Source organism: Physella acuta, unplaced genomic scaffold, assembly GCF_028476545.2.
Source record: "Physella acuta isolate Inbredline_101_S28 unplaced genomic scaffold, ASM2847654v3 ptg000863l, whole genome shotgun sequence".
Lineage (NCBI taxonomy): Eukaryota > Metazoa > Mollusca > Gastropoda > Physidae > Physella > Physella acuta.
The window spans coordinates 881,704-909,147 of record NW_026732380.1 but is presented as its reverse complement, the minus strand read 5'-3'; the positions used below and the strand labels follow the sequence as shown (position 1 = coordinate 909,147).

At 33.5% G+C, this 27,444-nt stretch overlaps 2 protein-coding genes across 5 annotated transcripts; one reads left to right on the top strand and one right to left on the bottom strand.

Moving 5' to 3' along the window:
- Nucleotides 1–1,814: 1,814 nt before the first annotated feature.
- LOC131952278 (low molecular weight phosphotyrosine protein phosphatase) lies at nucleotides 1,815–7,305 on the top strand. 3 transcript variants are annotated; one of them, XM_059314881.1, is made up of 7 exons: nucleotides 1,815–1,839; nucleotides 4,696–4,763; nucleotides 5,422–5,495; nucleotides 6,228–6,344; nucleotides 6,843–6,904; nucleotides 6,991–7,096; nucleotides 7,187–7,305. In XM_059314881.1, exons 2-7 carry the CDS (start codon nucleotides 4,715–4,717, stop codon nucleotides 7,271–7,273), a joined length of 495 nt encoding a protein of 164 aa, XP_059170864.1. In that variant the 5' UTR covers nucleotides 1,815–1,839; nucleotides 4,696–4,714; the 3' UTR covers nucleotides 7,274–7,305. The 3 variants fall into 3 exon arrangements, with proteins under 3 accessions (XP_059170864.1, XP_059170863.1, XP_059170862.1); XM_059314880.1 differs by lacking the exon at nucleotides 1,815–1,839 and adding an exon at nucleotides 1,868–1,976 and having other exon boundaries at nucleotides 4,700–4,763; XM_059314879.1 differs by lacking the exon at nucleotides 1,815–1,839 and adding an exon at nucleotides 1,868–1,976.
- Nucleotides 7,306–7,360: 55 nt separating this feature from the next.
- Nucleotides 7,361–27,433, bottom strand: LOC131952277 (L-gulonolactone oxidase). 2 transcript variants are annotated; one of them, XM_059314878.1, is made up of 13 exons: nucleotides 27,324–27,433; nucleotides 17,621–17,668; nucleotides 16,572–16,673; nucleotides 16,360–16,485; nucleotides 15,050–15,147; nucleotides 14,511–14,601; nucleotides 13,183–13,368; nucleotides 12,586–12,693; nucleotides 12,378–12,454; nucleotides 12,108–12,257; nucleotides 11,781–11,942; nucleotides 11,582–11,672; nucleotides 7,361–8,888 (listed from the first exon to the last, which is right to left on the bottom strand). In XM_059314878.1, exons 2-13 carry the CDS (start codon nucleotides 17,636–17,638, stop codon nucleotides 8,730–8,732), a joined length of 1,368 nt encoding a protein of 455 aa, XP_059170861.1. In that variant the 5' UTR covers nucleotides 17,639–17,668; nucleotides 27,324–27,433; the 3' UTR covers nucleotides 7,361–8,729. The 2 variants fall into 2 exon arrangements, with proteins under 2 accessions (XP_059170861.1, XP_059170860.1); XM_059314877.1 differs by lacking the exon at nucleotides 27,324–27,433 and adding an exon at nucleotides 27,101–27,261.
- Between the last annotated feature and the right edge of the window lie 11 nt (nucleotides 27,434–27,444).

Sequence of the window (27,444 nt, the reverse complement as noted above, 5' to 3'; positions counted from 1 at the left end):
GTAGCATTGGTTACATCATGATATTTTTTCAGATTTTTCAAAATTAAATAATTTACCGCTCTCTGTGTCTTCCAACAAAACAAAAATATTTTTAACAATCCACTTCTTTAAGCAAGGCATATGCTGGGTTTACCATTCCTTGTAGTTTTGCATTTAGCACATTTAGTTTATTTGTGATATCCACCATGAAGTTGAATGTTTCAATTTGGGATGGACAAGTATATTGAAAATAGGGAGTAACTAAACATTCTAATATAATAGTGAGTGTTTATTGTTTATATTTATCATTATATGTTCAACACCGAGTGTTGCAAAAAAAAAGTATGAGTTTTAAAAATAAAATTTAAAAAAACTATTTGTGCATGGAGCCGAAGAGCCGCATCTTGACATCAAAAGAGCCGCATGCGGCTCGCGAGCCGCAGGTTGCCGACCCTTGAACTAGAGGGAAGTTACAACCAATAGTGGTGGGGACATCGCAACCACCCACGGACTTGACCGACATTACCTTACCCATTTATCAACCGGGGCTTGGACAGAGTGACCGTACTTGCTGTGCCAAGATGGCTAGCACGATAACTACACCGGAAACGCTGGTCAGGTACCGATTAGATCTGGACACCTGCGGCGTTTAATAGCGAACCTCCGGCCATCGCCCATAAGTAGGGCCGTGAGTAGTATCAACAGGTAATTTACGTCGCACAGGACGAGATTAAGAGTGATGTAGGGGAAGACGGATTGGTACTTTGACATATAGGACATGACTTATCGACATTCAGGAATATTGGCAGATTTCAGGGGTAGCCAATAAATAAAGACCCATCGACACACGACGGGACATTATAACCAGAAGCTACACGAGAGACGATAAACTGGACTTTGGTCGTGGTACGAGGTATAAATCCAGACCAAGTTAGAAGAAACCAGTACAGACGTGTTTTCTGTGACCGGAGTAAGCGACTTTGGATGTCTGTTGGGTTTTTAGTTTTTTGGCTTTTTGTTGTAAATAAAATCATCGAACCTACCATCACTTGTTACCACAAGATTACCTTTTAAGGCATTTAAAATTACACAGTAGGTTTTGTTGTGCACTTGGTTGTGCAATTGCAATGTAGCCTTGGCCGCCGGTCAGTGATTGTGAAAATGCGATGGTTCGTAGTGATTTTCCTCAGTGCCAACGGGCAAAAATATTTCGATTTGCACCCTCCTCAACCTTTCAATTTATTTTTCCAACTCCATTTGGCGCCCCTTAAGGTCCCCCCCCCTTGCTACGCTACTGCTTCTAGGACGCCCGTAGATTTGCATTCACATTTTTTTATTAGCGTGAGTTAAATTTATTTTTAAATTACCTCCCTTGTCAAAATTAGAAAAAAAAAGAGTTAAAATTAATTTGATTTTTCTACCCTACTGCTATTATGTTAATAAAATGTATCCACTTTTTCTGGGAATCTAAACGAAAATTATATTTGACATTAATCTTTTTAATATGTTTTAGCAGTGTGCGTGTATTTAATATTTTCTTGACGTTATGCGAAAGAGTAAAAACAGTGGCATTTATAAAATAACCTTATGTCGTTATATAAACAAACTCTACTCTACTACTTGTAAAAAGAAGTTGCGATGCACTGTAAAGCACTGCATAGTCAGATGTTTACTATTATGGTTCCAAAAGCTATAGCGATGACAGAATGAAGTAAGGACAGGCTCAGCCCGCTTATATTTGTAGGTTCAAGAAAGTTTAGGGGGAGTTCACTCCGGTTTATTTCCCATAGACGGTAAACGCGGCGTCAATGAGAAAGGGAGCTTACTCTCGCTTTATTTCCGGTTTCTTTTTCCAATAAAGTATGTAGGCTTTTCTAGTTTGATCGTTTTACGAGACGTTTACTGTATTATTATACCGGTGTCAAATCGGTTTCAAGTTATTAGTATTAGATCTAGATCTATAATTCAGAATTAAGAGTAATCCATAGGTTTATTAGATACGTAAATTTCGCAGAAACTATCATAAATTAAATACCCTACTAGATCTAATATTAATAAATTTAAATAATAAATAAATATCATAATCATGAGACTACCAGATGAGTAGCCTATATTTTGGATAAATTTATAAATTGTATAGGCCTAGATCTAGATAATTTGAATAATAAATCACCATTTAGGGTTGATACCAAAATAATAGAGTGAAATGGGATTGCCCATAAATGATATCTATGATGTGCGTGCTGGGGAGGATCTGTAGCTGTAGGTTTGTGACGTCAACTGTGGGGGTCTGCAATTCACAATGGTTAGGCCTAATGAAAGGAGGAGAATATGAAAATTGCTGCAAGCCTCCTCTATATTGCTGTGCTCAATCAAAATAATGATAATTACGCGTTAGCATATATATACCTCGTTAAGAATTAATGATCATAACTATTCCAAGCCTGCTAGCAAGACACGCTGTGTAAAACGACCTTAATATATCATCCCTGCCAAAAAGGCTTGCTGACAAAAGCCTTCCCACAACAAATAGGCCTCCACATATTGACTGCTAACGAAGTTGATTTTAATAATAAGTTAAAGCTGAATCTAAATGACTCCTGACAAAAAACTACATTTGACAAAAAAGCCCAAGACAAAATCAGCTGCATGCAAAATTAGACAAAACAGTATGTTTCTTGACACAGAAGCTCAACTCTCAATACTATATGCATATGTGTACAACACGAGTAATGTAATGCCAGAGCTTTGTATGGGCTTGAGTAAAAGGTATATCAGTAGTTTTAAAGAGTCCACTTCTCTGGCAGCAGGATAGGAATATGGCCATCAGCATGGGGCCCAGGTTTGACGAACCGAGCGGGGATGATGTAGAATATCTGTAAGCTATTGCACTTTGTATGATGCCGTAAACACAGATTCAATTTTGCAAAATTGTGCACAAATTTAATAAATAAAGTATTCCATCCTTTGAGGGGAAAACATGTTTTTTTCTAGCACTTAAATTGAACTATCATGTTGACTGTTTGGCCTAATACACAGATCTTTATTGTCGAATGTCAGTTTTTATGTGACAAAACTGATTCAGAACTATAATTTGTTAACTATTTGTGCATTCTGAACATTATAAAGTGCGGAGTAAAGGGTAATTTGAGCCCATTGCATAACTATTAATAGTATTTAATTTTGAGCTCATTGCACAGCTATTAAGGTAATTGCATCTTCTGCTGACCAGACTATTGCTGAGGGGAAGAAACTTCTTCAGAGTAGTCACTTTGATCAAAATAATGGTTTATCCAGTTAGATAACAAACCAAAAAGCTAAATTGTTAGATGGTGGTCGGTGACACCCTCATTTAATGACAGTATTTTCTAAATAGGCTATTTTTTAGGCCTATTCCAGTATTATTTTAATGAGGGATTATAAAATAAATTGGACACTCTTTCATCTTGTGCCAGAAAAAAAAAGTGATTGAAAAAAATAATAGGCCTGGAGTGGAAGTTATTTAATGTAAAAGTTTTTAAGACAGGGAGTATCCAAATCTTGTTACCATGCAGCCATAGCAGAGTAAACAATTGACAAAACGGCAAGTGAACAAATGACAGCAACAAAAAGGTTCCCATCATGTAGGCTCCCAACAAATTGGCTCCCGTCATTTCGGCTCCCGATAAAAAAGCTCCTGTCTTTACAACTTCAGACAAAATGTCTTCCATTAGTTTGGCTCTCAACAATAGGTCACTTGTCAATAAGGTTTACGTAGAGACTCCGTCTCCAAGAGTAGGGGCCTCTACCAGTGGGATACCTTAAATACAAAGTATGCATCTGGCTGGCCATTTTTTCTTATTGTATATAAGAAATAGAACATTTTAAATCTAGATATGACTTCCATCTTTCTTCTTCGTTCTTAATTGTAATGTTGAAAGGGATTTCCTTCAACACAATTAAGTATACATGTAAACTTGTTATGAGCCATTAAGGCCGTTGACTCCGATTTCAGCCTGCTTTTCTTTTTGGATTTGCTTCCATAGCCTTTGTCCAACCAAGAACAATCTACAAAGCTGCAGTTGTTTAATTTTGGAGTTGTCTCTCCTAGAAGAATTGCTGTCCCCGGCTATCAAGCCTCATCTGCCCGAGGGTTTGAACTTGAGATTTTTTGGTTTAGCAACCATGAGCTTTACCGACTCGACCACACCAACCCCTTTGACTTCCATCAATTGAGTCGGTTGTGGGCTGTTCGAACTCAGTGTGTGGGGAGAGAGGTCCACCCTGTACATTTATCTGCAGTAGGTTATAAAAAAAAATGATGTTTATCCTATAAACATGTATATCATAAACTTCTGTGCTCTCCTTAAAGAAACAAAGCATAACAGTTGTAAGTAAAACATCAAAATTTAAAAACTAGTGAAATTGGGAGCCCATTTGTCAAGAGCATGTGTCTTGGGCACGAACGTGAAAAGACAATGAATAGTGAGCATCATAGGGCACTCGTGGTAGCTACCGTTACAGGTGAGCTTGGGGTGCTGCAGGTCGCTTGAGTGCAAGCGGATGCACCTGATTTGATTTAGTGAATATTGTAGCCCATTTTATCCATAGTGTATTGCACTCTTTAAAACCAAAGTTTTAGGTTTTAAAAGGCCCATTTAAAACTAAAAATTTACTTCATTTAATAATTATTTTTAATAAAAAAAATACTAATCCAAAATTTTATATTCTTTTAAGGTAGGTCTAGATCTAGATTATGTCTTCAACAGCAAATCATTCTCATTCTGTATTGTTTGTCTGTTTAGGTAAGTGTTGGTTACAATTGTTACACTTTTTAAAGCTTAGATATAAATAAATACTGAGATCAAATCACCAAGTGTTTTGCATTATCATACTAAAAATGAGATTTAAAAAGTGAAATTGCAAATTTATGTGTCATTTTCAAATTAATTCCATCTTTATGGTGTTATCAAAGATTAAGGTTAACCTCTGGCCCAAGAAGTCTTATTCTTATTTTGGCACAAACTAGTCTGATACAGAATAGGAACATATATTACTGGAAATATTACTATTATATATTCTATCACATCACCTGATTATAAATTGTGCTGCAGTATCTTTTAAGAACCAGAGTGGGGCACTTAAATAATGAATCTGTAATGCAGTGTCACTTATTTGTATTCTACTTGGACTTCATCAGTATGGAAGTGGAAGAATCAGAACTGATCTGTAGTGCCTTATGAAATATTTAATCACATTGTTCTTATAGTGGGGAAAATCTCAGTATACACCCATAAAAGTTCAACAATGAACCATTTTTATTTTAAGGCGATTTAGCTAAGCCAAGATGCCATGCATTGTATCTATTTTCATTTAAGGTGTACATTTTATTAACATCTTATATGTTATTATTTAGTTCTTTTATCCCTGTTAATCTAATTGCAAAATAATTTTTTGCTTAAGGTAACATATGTAGATCAACAATGGCTGAAGGAATTTTTCAACACCTTGTTCAGCAAAGAGGTTTAAAAGATAAAGTGAGTATCCTACCTTTACAGTTACTTCATTATTAAGCATTATTATTTTATGGTTACAAGAGGGTTTTTTTAACTCAAGACATCGGTTGAATGATTGATTGAGCGCTAATGATAGATGGAAATTATTTCTGAAAACGTGACATTATGTGTTTCTTTCAGACATTTGTTCCGAGGTTGGGGCATGGGGAGGTAACTTTAAAGCCACTACACATTATTTAATTAAGTACATGTGAAAGTATCCATTCGACAAAGACCATCAAAAATGTTTGTTTACTAAAATTCTAAAAATAGTATTGTAACATCAGTGTGCATGCAATTTATGTTTAATATTTCATTAAAATGGGTTGGACCTTCAAAAGGGGGATTTTAATATTTTAAACGTCTATTATGTGTGTGATTTAACATAGGCTCATAAAAGCTTTATTAATATGTGTCACTTTTGCAGTGTACTTTTTTAAATTAACAATTTAAAAAATATTTTGTTATCAAACATGTTTTGTCCATGTTAACAATAATGAACAAATGACTCATCAAACTTGACAGATGCCACTGGACCAACCTCCACTTTTAAACTTTTAGGAAATCATTTCAGGAAACTGTAACAACACCCGTCATAGCACAATATTTGTTTACCATTCAGTGTCTGGTACAATCTGTTTTATATATTTTAGTTTCTGATAATTTCATTTGTTGCTTATATCCAATTTCTAAACTCTCCGCTTACATTTTTAGTGGCTGATAGACAGTGCGGGTACAGGTGATTGGCATATTGGCAAGTCACCGGATGATAGAACCATGCAAGTTCTTAAGAAAAATGGTATTAAAGGATATAAACACAGTGGGAGATTGGTAACGTTAAATATTTATGTAATATAATAAATTGTTTATGTTTTCATAAAATTTGAATGCCATAGGATATAGTTGCATAGTTTAACATGAAAAGATATTTTGATTGCCTTATTTGAATGAACAAGTGTGTAGTTTTATTTATTCAAAAATTTATAATCAGCTTGGAAAATATGTGAAAAATAATGGAATTTAGATAAGTGTATTTTAGACATTAGGAAGGTCACTAGTTTGTGTAAGGTGTTTAGGAACACGTCTAATAAAATAGATTCTGTAATATCTGTTACAAAGTGATGATCTATGTAATATAAAACTGAACATGGCGTTTATTTCTACTTTGACCTAACCACCTATAATAATAAATGAATACATTTTTATCAAGAGGGCAAACTTGTGGACAGATTGTAATGTATGATAAATAAATGTCTGTAATTAAGAAACAGCACACTTATTGTAGGTTAGACCTCTTCAGTGTACTGTTTTTCATCAAAATAATTTTAGATCACGGAAGATGACTTCACAACATTTGAATACATCTTTGGTATGGACCATGCTAATATAACGTAAGTACAAAAATAAATTCATTTTTATTTACTATTTGCTTAATTTATAATAAAAAAAATTGTTATCAGCACTTTATTCTTTTCAGAGATATAAATGATATTGCTCCTGCAAATAGTACTGCTAAAATTTCACTTTTAGGAAGTTATGATCCACAGAAAGAACTGATTATAGAAGATCCATATTTTGCCTATGTAAGTTTTATGTTTATACAAGTCTTGTTTTTTTTTTCCAACCAGATTTATTTGTTCTGTTTATTACATATTTTTTATCCTTATTTTCAGAATCATAATAAAAATGCTTTCAATGAAGTCTATGAACAATGTATGAGATGTTGCACTGCATTTTTGGATTCTGTTAGCAAAGACTAGAATTTTTTAAAATAAAGCTTTTTATTTAAATTGCTTTGCTTTTTTTTAATTACATCATGCATAGGTTTCTTAAAGTAAATTCATTTAACAGTGTTTTATAAGGTTTGATGAAAAACACTTAATCTTGAATTTTAACAATTATATTTTTATTAGATTTCTCTGTTCAACAAGAATTAAATTAACATCCTAATTAACATGATAAAGCTTTCATAATGCTATGACTCCATGATTGTCAAGTTTTTCAAACATAAAAATGTTGTAAAGTAAATACATTGTTTCTGATAATGCTGTTTCAAATAAAATGATCTTAAAGGGGTTTAATAAATGAAATACAATGAGTAATTCATGAAAATACATCAACCATGCCTTTTTGAAAGTTACAAGTGATTTCACAAAAAAGGCAAATTTATATATTTTAAAAATTTATTTTAAAATATAAAAATGAACAGCCATTTGGATGTATAATTATGATAAATTAACCTGTATGGTTTGTTTCATGACTAGGAAAGTCTATTAAAAATATATAAATTATATAACATTACTAATCTAATAATGATTTAGTAAGCAGAATTGTCACTTAATTTTTTATAAAAAAGCTAATTTTCCAAAGTTGTATTGTGTATAAAGTATAATGCATTTAAAAAATGAAACTGATAAACAAAATTCTCACTTTTGATTATTCATAAGAACTATAAAATTTTGTATTTTAAATTTAGTTCTTTATTTAGTGCATAAACAAATCAATGAAGAAACAGTACTAGGTAAATACTGCACAGCACAACAGTATAAATCATCAGCAATGATAACATTTTCCATATAAGGAAATTAAATGCCATAGTGAATACTCTTTGATTAACCAAAAATTAGATAAATGGTTGAAAAGTATTCAGATGACTAGTGTTAAGATGTTAGATAAACAGATCTCATATGAATTTTTATTTAAACTTACTTTGATACAATTTTAAACTTGATTTTCTATTCCAAATTTTTATTTATACCCTGAAACTAAAAAAAAAAAATATAAAAGAACAAAGTTTTCACATCAAAAGTCAAGTGTCATGTATATTTAAAAATATTTTTTAAGAGATCAGTGATCTGTTCATTTTTTGTATATACCTTAGGCATCAAAAGCAAAAAACAATATGAATCTATCAAACCTTTTAAGTTCCAGTAAAAAAATATTCCAAGTGAACAATAGCAATAAAAATGTCTGGTTAAACCACAAGAAAAACAAATGGAAATTATATTTTTAAATGGGTATAATTGTAAAATCAATTGGAATGGTTAATTTTAAAAATTGTTTTGTCAGATACATTTAAATTTATATAAATTTTCTTTCAACAAAAAAATAATGTCAATAATTTAGACAAAAATTTAAAAAGCAGTGTCTGCTTTTCACTCATCACTATTGTCAAACACTGGAGAAATAGTCTAACCCTGCATCATTATAACATCCTCAAACGTAGGTCCTGGGTGGGGATGGACGGGTGTTAAATACACGCTCTAAATTAGCATTTAGAAACATTCCATTAGGATCCATCTTCTCACGAACAGCACAGAATTCATTCCATTTAGGGTACAACTTAGAGAATTCAGCTCCAGTAAAATTATGGTCCTGCATTGAAAATCATTAAATTACTTTTAGTAATGTAAATATAAGTTGCTTATCATTAGGAAACTAAAAGAAATTATTATAAGTATGCAATGGGTCACAAATTCAAATAGTTCTGGATAGGTGGAAACAGTTTGATTCTACATCCTTTGATAATAATCAGGGGCGGAACTACAGTGCCGCCAGACCCCGCAATGAGGGGGGGCCCGGGACGTTTAGGGGCCGGCAACCGACCATAATCAAATTTTATTTTACAGTTAAAAAAAAATAATCCTCTTGCATTTTTGACTCGATGGTTGTTTTGTAAAAAGAATACTGCAGCTGAGGTTGGATTATTTTTATTCTATAGACACCATCTCAAGTCCTCTCTCTCCTACAATCAAACACATGCTGTTGTCGGCAAAATTCTTTTGAAAATAAATCCATTGCGTGAAAGATACGCAAACGTTCAAACCACTTTCATGACTTATTTCCCTTTTTTAAATAGTCAAATATGTGTGCTCTTAAGCACCTTTTAATAGATTTGCACTAAACAAATTAAAAAGCAATAACTTCTCTTAATTATTATTTAAAAAAAAATACATATTAAAGAATGACAAAGCATATATATACATATATATACATACACATTATATATATATATATATATATATATTATATATCCAAAAATATCTTTGCGGGGTGGCCCTTTTTTTCTAGTTCCGCCACTGATAATAATGTTAATAATTATTTAATAGTTATTATTATTATACAAAATAATTTTTTTTAAAATTACCAACTTGTCATATAATAGCTGAACAGTGGGAACAGGACATTTCCCCCCTGTCAATTACCCCCCGGATATTTCCCCCCCGACATTACCCCCCAGAGTAATTACCCCCCCTGTCAATTACCCCCCTGTCAATTACCCCCCGCCCAGTAGGACATTACCCCCCCCCCCAGACAGGGTTAGAGTTAGGGTTAGGGTTAGGGCTAGGTTTAGGGTTAGGTTTAGGGTTAGGGTTAGGGTTAGGGTTAGGGTTAGGGTTAGGGCTAGGGCTAGGGTTAGGGTTAGGGTTAGGGTTAGGTTTAGGTTTAGGGCTAGGGCTAGGGTTAGGGTTTGGGTTAGAGTTAGAGTTAGGGTTAGGGTTAGGGCTAGGGCTAGGGTTAGGGTTAGGGTTAGGGTTAGGTTTAGGGCTAGGGTTAGGGTTAGGGTTAGGGTTTGGGTTAGAGTTAGGGTTAGGGCTAGGGCTAGGGTTAGAGCTAGTGTTAGGGTTAGGGTTGTGTCTAGCTTTGGTTTTGGTTTTGTGTGAAGTTTTAGGCTAAGGTGGATGCTTAGGTTTTGGTCTTTTTCTTAAGGTTTGGATTAAAATAGTATATAGGTATAAAATTCTAGTTAGAATTAGGATTTTAACTTGAGAGGGGGGGGGGTAATTACCCAGGGGGGTAATTGACAGGGGGGTAATTGACAGGGGGGTAATTGCTCCGGGGGGTAAATACGGGGGGGAAATGTCCGGGGGGGAAATATCCAGGGGGGTAATGTCATGTAGCCCTGAACAGTATAATTTTGAACACATGGTTAGTTATCAACAAAAATATTACATTTTTTCCCCCTTTTTTTTTCCTTTCATAAAAACAGCATAGAGAAAGTATTGGGATCATGCATAATAACTAAAAGGTATTTCAACGATTTCAGCAGTTTTACACCTCCATAATTTATCATATACAGAATATAAAGGATGTGGTGTTATTGTGCAAAAAATCTAAACTGAGATTTTGACAAATTTCAACGTTTTACAACATTCCAGGATCTGGAAAAACTTAGTTTTGCAATCCTGTCTGTTTGTGGGATAACTTGAGCACTGTTTCTGTTTGGTTGACAAAATCCCATAAATTACATCGAATTTGATGTTTTCTTTCAACTTTTAAGCCATTTCGATACATTGGAATTGGTGCTTACTCCACTTCCCATTTCTCAAAAGCCTATTACTTGAGTACCGTTTAAGTTAGGTGGAGGATATTTCAATTATGAAGTATTAGATTGTATGAGCAAGTTTCTTTCAACTTTTAAACTATCTCTGGTAACCTGAAGTGGTACTTTACTGTATTACTATAGGAAAACATTAACTTGAGTACTATTTTAGCTAAGTAAATGAAATTTCATACAGAAATATAATATCCAATACTTGGATTGCTTTCAATTTTTTAGTAACTCCAGAAAACTGGGATAAGTACTTTAATTTATTTTCCAGTTAGTAAAATAATGTTAATACAAGTACTGTTTCAGTTAGGTTGATGAAATTTTATACATAGGTATAAGATCTTATTCAAATTTTGAGTGATTTCTTAGGACCGTATTGGTACTTTAGATTTCTAAAAAGAAAAAGGTCACTTCTACCCGAATTATTTATTTCAAACTTTTCACATAGGTCAAGACTCTATGACAAAGCAATGTGACATTAAATGAGCCGTAATGAGATATTTAATTAACTTAAAAAATTAATGTTTCCTTTTTATAAACGCTTACTTTCGCAATTTTTTTTCTACTCAATTCGATTCTATTTAATAAATGTAAGTATTCTACAGCATGATTGTGCTACTGTTATATAACAATACACACAATTTTTAAAAATTCTAGTGAAATACTTATCCTAATTAAGTTTGTGTTGTATATAAATGTTGTAATACATACTTAAATAAAAATATTTTCATCTTACTTTAGCCCAGTGTGGCCTGCCTCCATGTTTTGCCACAATACTCTGATATTCATTCCAATAAGTTTCATGAGAAACTAACTTGTTAAATGGTCTGAAAATTATGTAGATTGTTTACTCAAGGTTATAATAAAGATAAGAAAGGATATTTACATTAAAACTTACAATTATGTAACTGCATTCAAATAAAACAATGTTTTACCTGTACATGATTATATTAATATAGCATGAATCTTGCATGTAACATGGACTTAGATAGATATTGTCAGCCTTAACAAATCTGACCTCTACAGGGAAATGTGCAGGGAAGTTATTCTTTTCTATCCACTCTTTTAATTCATAGAGTACAACAGCGACTTTGTTCCTTTAAGAAGACAAACAGCATTTATTCATAACAGCCAGCAATGAACATCCTTCACAATTCATACTTTAAAATACTCATTTCCATTTGTTAATTTTTAGCAAATTTTCAGCATGTCAAATTCGAAAAAAAATAAGCCAATTATTCCTTAAAACATTTAAAACGTACCTAGGAATAGCCCACTCCATTACATATTGTTTAAATAAACAATTAAAATTAAAGATTTTGTCACTGCGATCAATTCTTTCGACTGCTTTAGAGCACAAAAGGTTAAAATACAGCTTGTTTATACTTGGTACGAGTCTTGGAAAGAATGTGCTGTATAAAATAATAAATAGTTTAGCAAAAGGTTGAAGCTTATTTAATTACTAATATTTCAAATAATAATAATTTTTATAAAAAACTTTTATCTTCTATAAAGAATCAACCTAATCTTACCTAATCCATAACAAAACTTGGAGGAGATAATACCCAACACCCATTTCCCAAATCCAACTAGATTTCATTTGAGGCTCCTGTCATTAATACATGGTAAGATGGTAAGTAGAATAACAGAAATGTTAATTTCTAAAATTATCATTATTGTAGAGAATGGTAAAGCAAAGTAGAATCATGAATGTAAAAAGAAGTTATTTTCTTTTGTTACCTCATTTGTTCTAGTGGCATTAAAACAAACAACTGAATCTGTATAAGGGTACCAGAAAAAGCGAAAATGGTCTGAACTTGTTACATATACTTCAAGGTTCTCCAATACCTAAAAAAATAATTTTAAGAATGCAATCAGTTAAAGATAAACATTTGAATTTTTTCTGCAAATGAATATTTTAAATTTCTTGCAAGATGAAAATAATTTACTGAATATGTTCATTAAAAGAAAAGTGTTGTTTAAAATAAGTGTTCCCTCATTTATAGTGGAGTGGGGAGGTGTGTGTTTCATTTCAGGCCCACCCATAATATATGAATTTCTGCAAAGTAGGGACACTTTACTCATTTTAATATTTATACATTGTTTTAAGTCAATTTTTATGTATGTATTCATCTGCTGAATAAATAAGCTAGTTACCACAAGTGGTAATTTTATTATTATTAATATTCTTTTTATGTTAGAATTTTTTTTAAATTATATATTTTTATACATTTTTGGATTTTTAAATGCAAAAATTCATGAAATCTATACTTTATTGTAAAATATGAACCACAAAGTAGCAAGGAAACACTGTATCCACCCACATGCATATCTTACATTTTGTAATGAGTTAGGAAGCTGTTTGCAATGCAGTTTGAATGCTTTCTCGCACTGCAGAGTGACAGACAGAATTACTCCTAATGACCCCAAACTAAGAGCAGCAACAGATAACAGTTCAGGATTGTCATCTTTCCTTATAGCAATCACTTCACCAGAGGCTTTCATTAGTGTAAGGCCTACAACCTAATAAATAAATTAGGTTAATAAATCAAGAATTAGTTTAAACTCAAACATATTGGTTATTAATAATTAGAAAGAAAGCCACAACTGTAATACATTAGTAGCTTCAGAATGTTTTTCAACATAAATGTAATACATTTTGACTTTAATAATTTATAATAAAGCGGGAGTGATCTCCCCTAAACTTTCTTGTACATACATTATGTATATATTTCTTGTATATATTTATATAACAGTAAATGCAATTGTGAAATAGAAATGTTTTTATTATTAATTTTTTAATATACTTAAATTTTTAAAAATAAAACAGAATCACAAAAAGCCAGACCCCCCCCCCCCTAAAATGACATCACACCTCAACCTACAACCCCCCTCAAAATAGCAGTTGAATTTTTTTAAAACATCGATATCTTTCCAAAATCTTGTCTAAACTATTACAATTTATTAAAACAGTTATCTAAAACGCGAAATAATGTCTAAAATTCGTTTTCTAACATTGCTTTTTAAAAATCAAAAATGTGATGTCGCATCATCTGATCCCCCCCCCTCCCCCTCATCACACATCGTCACAAAATTACGGACCCCCCTCCCCCCTACGAGTGTGACGTCATTTATGGATGACCCCAAACTGAAACAGTGCTCAAGTTATTTTGTTCCCAAATAAATAGAAAAATACTTCTAGTTACCGGAAATCTTTCATAAGTTGTCAGAAATCTTCGCCTACAATCTAATGCTTATATTTGAAATTTAGTCCACCTCAATGTAAAGATACTGAAATTATAGGGTTTTGAGAAACTGGAAATCGCTCAAAAGTTGATCGAAAATTACAAAATAACTGAAACGCTACTCAAGTTATCGTGTTTACAAACAAACACAGACAGACAGGATTGCAAAACTTAGTTGATCCTGTACCGGAAGGTTGTAAAACGTCAACATTTTCAAAATCTCAATTAAGATTTTGTCACAATTATAATACATCCTTTATATTCCATAAGAGGTAAAGTAGGGAGGTGTAAAAAGGACAAAATTGTCAAAATTTCATTTAATTTTGTTCACTATTACAGTACTCTCTCTATACAAGAAAGTACTGTATATTTAGACTTCTATTTTCTATATCCACCAAGCAAAAAAATATTTTTTATTACATAAGAAGAGATGATTCCAAAATTGGCTCCAGTTCCATGAGTACCAGTGCTGATAACCCCAGCTGCAGTTAAATCACAAACAGCTCCTTGCCTAAAAAAATGATTTGTATTAACAGTGTACAAAAATTAAATGGTTTTTAAAAAATTATTCTTTTCTATTTAAGTGGTCTTGTTGGCTATTAACTATTATTATTGTAGATTGGGGAGTAAGCTAAATACCTAGCCTTAAACTATGATCATGACAGGAGTCAGTAATATTATTTTTCGCTACCATTTAACCTTCCACATACCATTAAATCTTCATTCAAGATTTCATAATTAAAAAATTGAAACACTAGCCATAATTAAAAAGGTAACATATAAACCAGCAAGTAGGCCAAAACAGCTTGGAGTTTGTTTACGTTAGATAGATACATGACCTAGTACTAGTGTTATTAATATTTCTATTCTCTGCCTCAACATCACAACATAAATGTATTAGAAGTTTTAAAGCCTGAGATGAACTTTTTAAATGGTGATATTTAGAGACAATTACTCACACAGACAACGCCATATCATTGGCAGGTAGAATATTATCATTTAAATCTTTAAGTAAGCATCCACCCTGTACTGTCACTTGAAGCATTTCTTTGTCAATCTGAAATCAAAAGACTCTTGATATTACATGCTACAAAACTTTTGTTTTCTGATTAAAGAATCAAGTATAAAGACCAATAGATGATTCTTACAACTGACGTTTTACTTTCTTTTATACATAGTATAGAGGAAGTATTGTAATCGTGCAAAAAATCAAAATCAAGATTTTCACAGGACGTTTTACACCTGTACTGTTTCAGATAGATACATGAAATTTCACATGTAATTAAAAGATCTAATTCTTCGCCTTCTGTAAAATTTTGTGTAATTTCCGTTTACACTATTTCCGATTTCTCAAAAAAACGCATATAAATTAATAAAGTACAAATAGTATTCCGCATTATTATACACATATTGTTTGCCATTCACTTTGTGCGCAATTCTTTTTTCCTACAAGATTCTATTCTATTTTAAAAAGTTTAAGTAATTAAAAATTGATTAAAAATCATGTCTATTTCCCGAGTTGCCCCCCCCCCCCCCCTTAGTGTTATATAAGAATATTCAAGAAAGTTTAGGGGAGATCACTCCCGGTTTATTTTTGTTAAGAGTTCAAAATTGTTGTAAAATTATGAATGGTAATATTTTATTTCTGTTTGAATTTATTTGCCCTTGTTTACATACAAAGCAGTGCCCAGGAATGTTATAAAATGTGACTGTGTATAATTTGGGTTACTTCTTAACAATATCAATTTTGTTGATATTTAGAATAGTTTGGGTTACTACATACAATTAGGGTAAATGTTTTGCTACCTAGAAACCAAAGAATGATAACCAATACTTAATTTCAACAGTCATTTCACAATTGTCTTAGTCACTTTTAATGGTTTAGAGTCAGTATTTTCAATCACTTCACACATTCCTCTACAATGGCATAAATGTCTAAATCATAAACCAATTAGAAATAGCAATAGTTCTGAAAAACTCTAGACATTAAAAATCTTGAGTAGTTTTATTAAAAGTTTTTTTCAGGATAGTCTACAGATTGGATTGGTTAACATTAACAGCACAAAATGAAACTAAACCATCAATTAGCTGGAAATATAAACACATTTTGACAAGTGATTTTTTAAGTTGCATTTTTGTTTAAATTTTTTTTTTAATTTTAATACACATTTGGTCATGCCAAATTAATGTCTTGCTCTTAAAACCATTTTAATCAGAAAAATAAATTTTCAAAAGTTTAGAAACATTTTTTGCCAAAGCATTAACTTACATTCAAAACTTTATTATATCGACAGAGACTGATCATAAAATCTGTGGTACATGCTAAATCAGAAGGTGAATGTCCAAAGCCAACCACTTTAACTTTTTTCCCTTTTTTTTGAGCAAAAGCAAGAATCTGTGTAAGACAAAAAAAATTAAATTAAAAATGTATTCTTCATTTGTTATGATTCATACTACAAAAATGTAATAAACAATTCTTACCTTTCTAATCTCATCCTCTGTTTCTGGTTCAAAAAAGAGTTCAGGAGAACATGTATAAGTTTTTGCCCAATTTGTAAACCTTTTGCCTGACTTCCCTAAAGTCTAAATTAAAGGGGAAATTTTTATTTAATGATGTAAAAACAGGCAATTTTATGATGATAGTAAAAATAATAGAAAAAAGTTTGTCTTAAATTTCTTATTATTATAAATAGGAAAGGTTAACATTCAATCTATGATTACTCAGGGATAAAAGGTCTGATTACTAAGGTCAATCAAACCCCCAAACCCAATCTGAATATATAAAAATGTACTTTAAAAAAATAATTAATTAATAATTTCATTATACTTTTGCTTGCACTTTTATCACTTTGATTGGGTCAAATCTCACAACTCAATTTTTTACCCAATTATAATGCAGTCACTTCATTTCCATACAAATGTGTGCACAATGACAACATTTTTCAGTGCATTTAAAAAGTTTATTAATAAACATTTTTATATTTGCTTTATTTTGGGCAAAACTGTTCAACAATCTTCAATTAAAACAGTTCTAAAGGTTTTAACTATTGTAAAAAAAAGTAAAGCCTGTTGTTTCTGCTTATTTGGCCACTATTTTAAAGCTCAAACTTAGACAAAAATAATACAGAAAATCAGAGGCAGTGTTACACCATTTGACGCCATATGACACAATATAAATAAAATGTAAACAAGTACCCAATGCCAGTTATAATCTAAATCACCATTTTAAAAAATATTGACAGCATACAGCTACCACAAAATCTTCCTCACTTTCCCTGTATACATAATTATAATATTAATAGACTAAAAAATTGGCCTGTTTATTTTCCTTTAGAGATAATAGCTGCACTTAATGTGACAAGTGTTACAAACATGATCTTTTTTAGTGTGTATGTCAGCAGCATGTAAATGTTTGAGAATTCCTGACCACAACTGTCAATGTGTACTGTTTGGTGCAACACTAAATAACACCAGATATTAATTAAAAATTAGTCTTTAATATATTAAAACTTTATCAAGATAAATCTTACCCGTATATCATTAACCATTTTAGAAAACCTTTTATAGTGACTAGTGACCTGAAAAATTGAAAATGTTATTTATAAAAAGTAAATCAAGAAAAATATTTGGTACACAAATACAGCTTTTTGTCAAACACTGATGAGGTTTTAATTTAAAACTATGCAACAAAATGTAACGGATGAAGCTACATTTTACAACACCTGTTGAAACTAAACATTTGTAATAAGTAAGTCTAATAATAAGTTACTAACCAAAGACCTACTGATTAGTTTATTAATTGGCTAGAATATAGATTCAAAATTTAAATGTTAACACATGTATGTATGCAACACATACACTCAGAGGCGCAGCGAGGGAGGGGGTGTGGACCGCACCGGGTGACACCATTTAGGGGGGTGACACCAAGGCAAAAAATAGTAAAATATATAGAGAAAAATGATAATTTAACTTTATTAAATGATTAATTAGAGTTAATTAAATAATTTTTTAAGAGCAAAGTGGACAAATGGGGGGGGGGGGGGGGGGGGAAGGGTGACACCATGACATAAACCTGCTAATGATAAAGAAAACATGCAATATCAAGCTGAAGTTATAACCGAATAAAGATACAAATCGTTAGTATTATCTGAGCACAGTTTAAAGCAATCACTGTGGGGTGACGAGGGGGGGGGGGGAGAGAAACGGTGCAATATATATGCCTGAGGAAAACGGTTTGGCTGAGAATCGTAATAAGCTATATGTTAATTCATGTATGGGATAAGGGTGGGGGGGGGGGGGGGGTAAAAAATTAAATACATCCAGCAGGAAAAAATATTTGAATACATATACACATGCGTATGCACATACTTACAAGTGTGTATGGAATATATGTGTATGTATATATATATATATATATATATATATATATATATATATATATATATATATATATATTCCGGGGTGGGGGGGTGGCACCATAAGGTGCCTCACTGGGTGACACCCAACCTTGCTACGCCACTGCATACACTTTGAAGTGATTCTAAAAATTAACTTTCAAAGCACACTCAATAACACAGTTCATTACACAAATATAATAAGCATCAGGGTGAAATAATTAAATACAACCGCTTGTTACTTATATTCCTTCTCAGGTGTTCAGGTGATACAAACATAAAATTTTGAAATCATTTCAAGTAAGAGTATGTAGCTTTATACAGCTATAGTAAACAATTGCAAAGCTAACATTGGAAAAAACAAGTTAATTAAAAAGTCTAGTGACATTTAAGCGCAATTTCCTTATGTTATCTAAAAATAGCTGTCGTAGCGTAAATCAAGAGCAGGGTTAGTAAAACCATTGGTTAAAATACATGTTTTATTTACAATAGAGTTACATGACTAAAAACCATTGCGCGCCTAGCTACTAAACGTGATGACACAGCCATTGAACGTGATGGCGCAGCTATTGAAGGTGATGACGCGTGTGGTGTGGTTGGATAAAATGCCTACTAATTCGGTCCAAATTTTAATTAATTCAAAAAAAATTTTTTGTCCGAACGAAAGGATATTTTTGAAAACTTTCTTCGGCAATATTGTTCTAAATTATGGCAGGAATCGATTGGTAGATGTTTCAAGTCGCTAAGTGGTCTGGTTGCCGAGATATGGGCCAAAAACTGCATTTTTTTTCGAGGTTTTTTTTTTGGCTTTTCTGGGAAATCCATGAAAGAAACCCGGAATTTTTATGGCCTATGTTCATCCTCGTAACTTGCTTAACATAATTGCTTCGTTGAGGAGGAGATACGACTTAAAGCTTGATATCGATCGGATGAATGGTGTAAAACTGCAATCGACTTTTATTTTTTATATATTGAAGAAAAAACAAATCACACCCTGCTGGGGCGCCACCCCTGCGAATTTAAAATTATTTTTTCCGCAGAAACCTCCCCAGGAATATTCTTAACTACTTCCCAAAGTTTCACTGCAATGTGATAAGAGGTGTGGTAATGCATAAAAGACACACACTCATTGCTTTTGATATACCGATGATATACCGATGGTCTCGGTCGCAAACCGTCTAACTCCAAAAATGTAAATTTTACAGGAGAGACAAAAAACTGATTATTTCTTTGCTGATCGCTCTAATACAAATTTTTTTTAATGATATGTGCGAAGAAACTCTCTACCGACTATACTGTAGTGTTTTAAAATGAGTTTTGTTAATATTTACAAAATTATAGCAGGTTTTAAAAGATAGACCGTTTGCTCGGTCTAAAATTCTCGCTGCCAAACCGTCTATCTGTGCGAGCGCAGACTTAGCCGTTTTGAACCGAGAATTTAGGTCTCAGCCGCGTTCGTTCGTTTTGTCCAATGAACGTGATTTAGTTATGTTTTTGCTTTTAAGTTATAATTAACACTTCATAACATTTAGATTATAGTTTTGGGCTCATATTTTAATAATTTGAGTTTATTCTACTTTATGGGGTCGGTTTAATTTTAGTACAGATGTTTTAGTATGGCTTTATCGCTTTCGACTGTTTATTCATTATGTCTGTAATTAGCACTAGACTTGTTAACTGTTGAAGGTTATGCTTTATTTATTACATCATTCTATTCTCACAATAATATTTTACTAAATCTGATGGGTGTTGGGTTTGTAGAATGATAATAATAAAAAAAACACCTTATTGTCAGATATATTATGAATGAGACATAACACATTAATCACATTAATAATGGCTTAATGTTTACTTATTTTACAAAATGTAACAAAAAAAAATGTGTTTATTTTTTAAATTTATTCCTCAAATAAACGTCGCATGAAGAAACATTAAAATGGCAACATATTTTTAGAATCAGGCAAATCATCATAATGATGTGTATTCATGACTTGCTTTTAGGTGCTCATATATGACAACTTTTTTTTTCTGCTCTTGTACAACTTGTCAGGGGCTACAGATGAGATAATAATCTTACGACCCTAGCTTAGCAATTGACAGCTATCTGCTAATTCACTGTGAAGTAGATTGTAGCATCAGGGTTGTACTGCAGTGCAAGAATATCTGTCGCATTGATTTCTTGATAGGTCTGACTGGTCTTTTGAGAACGGCTGGTCTCTTGTATGGCAAGACTGGTCTTTTTTTAGAGAGGCTGGTGTCTATTGTCTGTTAAGTGAGGCTGGTCTATTTTATGTTACGACTGTTCTGTAGAGAAAGGCTGGTGTCTTGTTTGGTAAGACTGGTGTGCTGAGAGAGGCTTGTCTATTGTATGATAAGACTAATCTTTTGAGAGAGGCTGGTTTCTTGTATGGTAAGAATGGTCTGTTGAGAGAGGCTGGTATCTTGGAGGGTAAGATTGGTCAGTTGAGAGTGTTTGGTCTTTTGTATATTACGACTGGTCTGCTGAGAGAGACTGGTCTCTTGTATGGTAAGGATGGTCTTTTGAGAGAGGCTGGTCTGTTGAGAGTTGCTGGTGTCTTAGAGGGTTAGACTAGTTTGTTGAGATATTCTGGTGTCCTGTAAGGTAAGATTGGTCATTTAAGAGAGTTTGGCTTTTTGTATGTTACGACTGGTCTGTTGTGAAAGGCAAGTTAAGAGATGCTGATGTCTTATATGGTAAGATTGGTCTATTGAGAGAGGCTGGTCTATTGAGAGAGGCTGGTTTGTTGAGAGAGGCTGGTTTGTTGAGAGAGGCTGTTCTTTGTTGAGAGAGACTGTTTGTTGAGAGAGGCTGGTCTGTTGAGAGAGGCTGGTCTGTTTAGAGAGGCTGGTCTGTTGAGAGAGGCTGGTCTGTTGAGAGAGGCTGGTCTGTTGAGAGAGGCTGGTATTTTGAGAGAGGCTAGTCTGTTGAGAGAGGCTGATTTGTTGAGAGAGGCTGGTGTCTTGTATGGTAAAACTGGTCTGTTGAGAGAGGCTGGTATGTTGAGAGAGGCTGATATGTTCAGAGCCTGGTCTGTTGAGAGAGGCTGGTATGTTGAGAGAAGCTGGTATGTTGAGAGAGGCTGGTATGTTAAGAGAAGCTGGTATGTTGAGAGAAGCTGGTCTGTTGTGAGAATCTGGTCTGTTGAGAGAGGCAGGTCTGTTGAGAGAAGCTGGTCTGTTGAGAGAATCTGGTCTGTTGAGAGAGGCTTGTCTGTTAAAAAAGCATTTACTAAAGACTAACTATGTCGTTGAACATGTACGCCAAACATTTTGTAACCTACCATAAAAAACATTTCTTTACATGTAGATAAAACCTCAATCTAAAGCTAGTAGTGAATTAAACATATTTAAATTTATTACACAATCTTGTAGGAATATAATTCGAAGAATATTGTTTTGATTTCTATTTAGATTCTAGAATAAAGATCTAGTTTCAAAGGATTATATTAGCCTAAAAAATTGTAAACAAATCAGTTTGGTTATTGGAAATCTGGAAATATGCTGTATTAAACAAATACTATTTGTTTATTATTCTTTAAAATGATAAAATGTAATAGAATAGCTGAACATAATTAATCAAATATCCTTACCTATAAGTAATGTGACTGCTGTGCTGTAAAATTGTGTGATTGCGGTGTGCGACTACGTTTCGGATCAAAAGTGTACTGACAAATATAGTGATATTCGTTTTGCGCCGAGATTTTTAGCGCTTGAAATAATAGGCGGTTTGTTCAAATGATTATATCTCAATAATCATTCTACAGATTTCTATAATATTTTAACCCTTTATCTACTGACGGTACTTATAAGTACCACTTTAATTAGGTGCCTGTATTATTTTTAATTTAATACGAATTTTAAAATTTCTTGAGGTAATTAATAGTATTATCTCCCCTGAGTCGCGGTAGTTGGAGGTATCGATGGTTTTTGAAAATTTCTGGTGTGGCGCCATTTTCAATGTCTTGCTGTATCGGTAGTTCACAATTGTTCTGTACAGTTCTCACACACGTTCCTGATTTCCCTTTGTTTTACCTTATTTTTCAAGTTTTCAACCCCAAATATTTTTTATTGGCACCTTCAATAGTCAGGGAAACGCGTCTAACTTCTAGTTTTACAATTTTTATCAAATTGTCTATGTAATAGATCGATGTTTACAAGTGGACTTATAAGTACCGTCAGGGCACACGGTCATTTTTTAGGATTTCTAGAAAATGGCGAATTTTCGATGTGAAGTGACTTAAATATTATTTTGATAATTAATTATCGAAATGTACTCAAAAAATGATATTTACACATTTATAAGAATGTTAGCATATGTTTTACCATAGAAATATTGTAATTACATGTTGATTTCTAGTAGTAAAAGAATAACAATAATAAAGGTAGCAGTTGCAGGCTCATTTACTAGGTTTAGTATACTTCATTTGTATACCAAAGCCTAGTTCTAGTAGTAATATTTAATTTGTTAGTTATATTTACTGCAATAAACTGTCTTGCCTACAATAACTAGCATTTACGTACTGTATACATGTAGACTAGTAATACCCCATATTTCTGCATATAGTATAGATCTATATGGTACATTTTAATCAGCAAACAGAAAACAGTAGGCCACTACGACTATCCTAAACACATTGAGCTCACTTCTATTTATGAACTTTACACTGTAGTGTAGACTTGTATAATTGTAGCCTACTAGAATGTTATGACTAGTATTACCAGTAGGCACTAGTTGTGTGCTGAATGACTAGGCTTTTGTTTGTTCATGCGGCTCATTATAATAGCTATTGGAAGCTTCCAGAAAAAGCATGTTCAGTCCGGCAACCGTTGCTACACCAGAAAGACCACAATTAAGAATGAGGGAGCATGACATGTTGGCAACTTTTGCTGTGTTTGAGGTCTAAGATGTGTTCCGATAGAAAATTCAGTAAAAATCGTACTCAAAATACACTTTTGTTCTGTATTTATGTGTGAAAATTACAAAAATGATTTTTATAATCATTGCCATGTTATTAGTTACTAAATGGTATCGTATGTTCCTGTTTTGTAAAAAAAAAATTTTTTTGGAAAAAATGCCCTACATTCCTGACGGTACTTATAAGTACCAATATATGTTTGGGCCATTAAAAATTTATGAAACGAAATTTCCTTCGACATATGCTTTAAATGTGCCAAAAGCAATATGATAACACATTGATTAAGAAAAAATTTCATTCAGAACTTAATTCCGTAAATAAAGGGTTAAGGCATTATGGGGAATAATACTGGCTTTTGATTTATGTAAAAAAAAAAGAAAATAGATTTTTTTAGTTAGACGGTTTGCGCCCGAGACCATCGATATATAGATAGAAGATAGATAGATAGATGGCATTGTTTACAAAGTTTACAATTAAATAATTCAGTTTTAGAAAACAAGGTCACGTGTCTAAGAATATAGGATTGGTAAAGCATGGACGAAACCGTCCTAATGTATTTCGTCAGATTTTATTTGTCTTTTATGCATTGCTACACCTTTCAACTCATCACCATGAAACTTTGGGAAGTTGTTGAGAATACTCCTGGGAAGGTTTCTGCAGGAAAAAATTTCAATTTCTTACGAGCAGCGCCCCGGCAGGGTGCGATTTGACGCCCGGGATATCATGGTAGCACTATGACTCATATGTTCGCTTTAAATATTGTGATAGAATATGGATAAGAAGTAGTATTATAGTCATTCATTAAACTCATAAACTGGGTACGATTTGCCCCAGGCTATCCTGGGACTTTCTATAACACGCTAGTATTTTATAAAAAAAATATCTGAAAATATACTCATATTAAAGCCCTTTTCCTTGGTTTCCTCTTCCGCACATTACTAGCTTATGTGCAGATGCAGCCTCAGATCACCAACTCGTGGTTGCAATACTAAAATTAAAACTAAAATCCTACAGGGATCGAGCTGATAAACCGCACTTTAAATTCAATACAACATATCTTAGGTGTCCAAAAATAAAGGAAGACTTTAACTGTGCAGTAAAAAAATAGATATGAAGCACTCTCCAGCCTGGCAGAGGAAACAGTAGAGCAAAAATGGCTAGGAATACAGGAATTATGGAAGTCAACATGCACTGACATATTGGGGAGAAGAAAAAATGAACAAAAAGAATGGATCACAACAGAGACATGGGCCAAAATTGAAGATAGAAAAGAGATAAAGCAGAAGATTAACAAATGTAAGGATGAAAAAGAGAAAATAAACCTCAGAACACATTATTGTGAAGTAAATCGCATGGTCAGGAAAAGTGCAAAAGAAGACAAAAGACAGTTCATACAGGAGATGATAGAGGAGGCAGAAACTGCGGCTCGACAAGGAAAAATGAAGAGGCTCTATGAAGTAACCAGGACACTATCAGGCAAGAACATTAATCCCAACAAACCAGTAAAGGATAAAGTAGGAAATATCTTAACAAGTGACAAAGAACAGAGAGACAGATGGGTACAGCACTTTTATGAGATTTTAAACCATCCTCTTTCATCAAACATCCCCGATATACCACCTGCAAATCACCTACTAGATGTGTGTACAGATCCACCCACAAAGTTAGAAACAATAAGAGCAATAAAAAACATGAAAAATGGCAAAGCAGCTGGCCCGGACGGCATCCCACCAGAGGCACTCAAGGCAGACCCAGCCATATCAGCAGACACACTACATCCTCTACTTAAGCAGATTTGGGAAGAAGAGATAATCCCATCTGACTGGAAACCGGGATACCTGATAAAACTGCTAAAGAAGGGAGACCTGACACAATGCAACTGGAGAGGGATAATGCTTCTTTCAGTTCCAAGTAAGGTGCTGACAAGAATCATCCTAGAGAGACTTAGAGATGCCTTGGACAAAAAGCTGAGACAAGAACAGGCTGGTTTTCGTCAGGACAGGTCATGTACTAACCACATCGCCACGCTGCGCATCATTATCGAACAGTCCCTTGAGTGGCAATCCCCCTTATACATGACTTTTGTCGACTTCGAAAAGGCGTTTGACAGTGTGAATAGAGATGCTATCTGGAAGTTAATGAGCCACTATGGAATACCCAAAAAATTTATATCTATCACACAGAAACTATATGAAGACTCCACCAGTCAGGTAATACACAAGGGAAAGCTAACGAAACCATTCACGGTGACGACGGGAGTAAGACAGGGATGTATGCTATCGCCAATGATATTCTTGATGGTAATCGACTGGATCATGCTGAGGGCCACAAAAAACGACACAGGAATCCAGTGGAGTTTCACAAAAAGGTTGGAGGATCTTGATTTTGCCGATGACATCTGCCTACTTTCTCATAAGCATCAACACACGCAAGCCAAACTAAATCAGCTGTCTGAAGAAGCCTCCAAAATTGGACTAAAAATCAATAAAAATAAAACAGAGGTCATCAGAATCAATAACAGCCAGGACCTGCCCATACAGCTAAATGGAGAAGATTTACGAGAAACAAACACATTCACGTATCTGGGAAGCGTGATCAATAAAGACGGGGGAGCAGACGAGGACATAAAATGCTGTATCAACAAGGCTAGATGTGCCTTCAACTCACTGCGCCCGATGTGGAGGTCCACGGCCCTGTCACTCCGGAGCAAAATTGGGATTTTCAACACAAATGTTAAGGCAGTGCTACCCTATGGCTCGCAGACCTGGAGGGTTACGAAGACAAATACTGATAGGCTACAGGCGTTCGTAAACAAATGCTTACAACATATACTCAAAATAAGATGGCCAGACAAAATATCAAACAAAACCTGTGGCAAATTTTAAAGCAACAGCCAATAGAGAAAGACGTCAAGGCCCGTAAATGGGGATGGATTGGACACACGCTAAGAAAAGAAAAAGAAAACATCACAAAACATGCATTGGACTGGAATTCCCAGCGGAAAAGGAGGGTGGGCCGGCCAAGGAAAACATGGAAGAGAACGGTTGAGGAAGAGGCGAAAACAGCTGGGCTTTTATGGGCACAGATTAGAGGAGCAGCCCAAAACCGAGTCCGCTGGAGATCTGTGGTTGCAGCCCTTTGCTCCCCAGGGGCCACAAAGGAGTGATGATGATGATGAGTTCTAGATCTTTACTAGCTAAATCATGGACATATTTAAATTATATGCCATACTAATACTGTCTTCTATACTCAGTATCTGAGTTCAGTTTAGTAAAAGTTTAGTTTATGTAATGTTAATAAATAATGTAGGGCGTAAGCCTAAGAATTAGAATTTAGCTCTACTGAGTCTACTGATTATATGATAGGAGGAGATAATAAAAATAGTATTATATTATATTAGTATTAGGCCTATAGGGGACTATAGAATAGTAAGACTCCAGACTACTTTAGTTAGTACTTTTGTCTTTAACTAGAATCTAGGCCTACACAACTACACATTAATGTGACATTAATGATTATTACTTATTTATTATTTATCTCACGCTGCCTTTTAAACTTAAACTTATTTAATATTTACTTATTATTTACTTATAGTTTATAGATCTATTTAGGCCTAATTATTTTAATAAGTTATGTTCTCAGTTTGTTTTGATGTGTAGAACTTAAAGTTTAAACTTACCGACCAAAATCAATCGTTTTCGATTTAGATCACTAGAATGACTAGATTCTAGGTGTATTTTAGAAAAACTAGTTATGAAACTCAGATCTAGCAGACACCGCACTTCCTCCAGTATCGGGGGCGCCAGATAAAATAATCTAAAATAAAGATCTAGAGTCTAGGTCAATTTAAAACAAATCGGTCGACGTGTCCGTGCCTTGACCTAAGAAGTAGATATACTTACCTAGATTAGGTCAGAACAAAGGCGTAGATCTATATTTCAAATAATTCTTGGCTGGTTCGAAATATATTGAATCCTCAGACCCTTACTTTTTATCTTGTAAAGTAAAGTTCCCTTTTCAAAC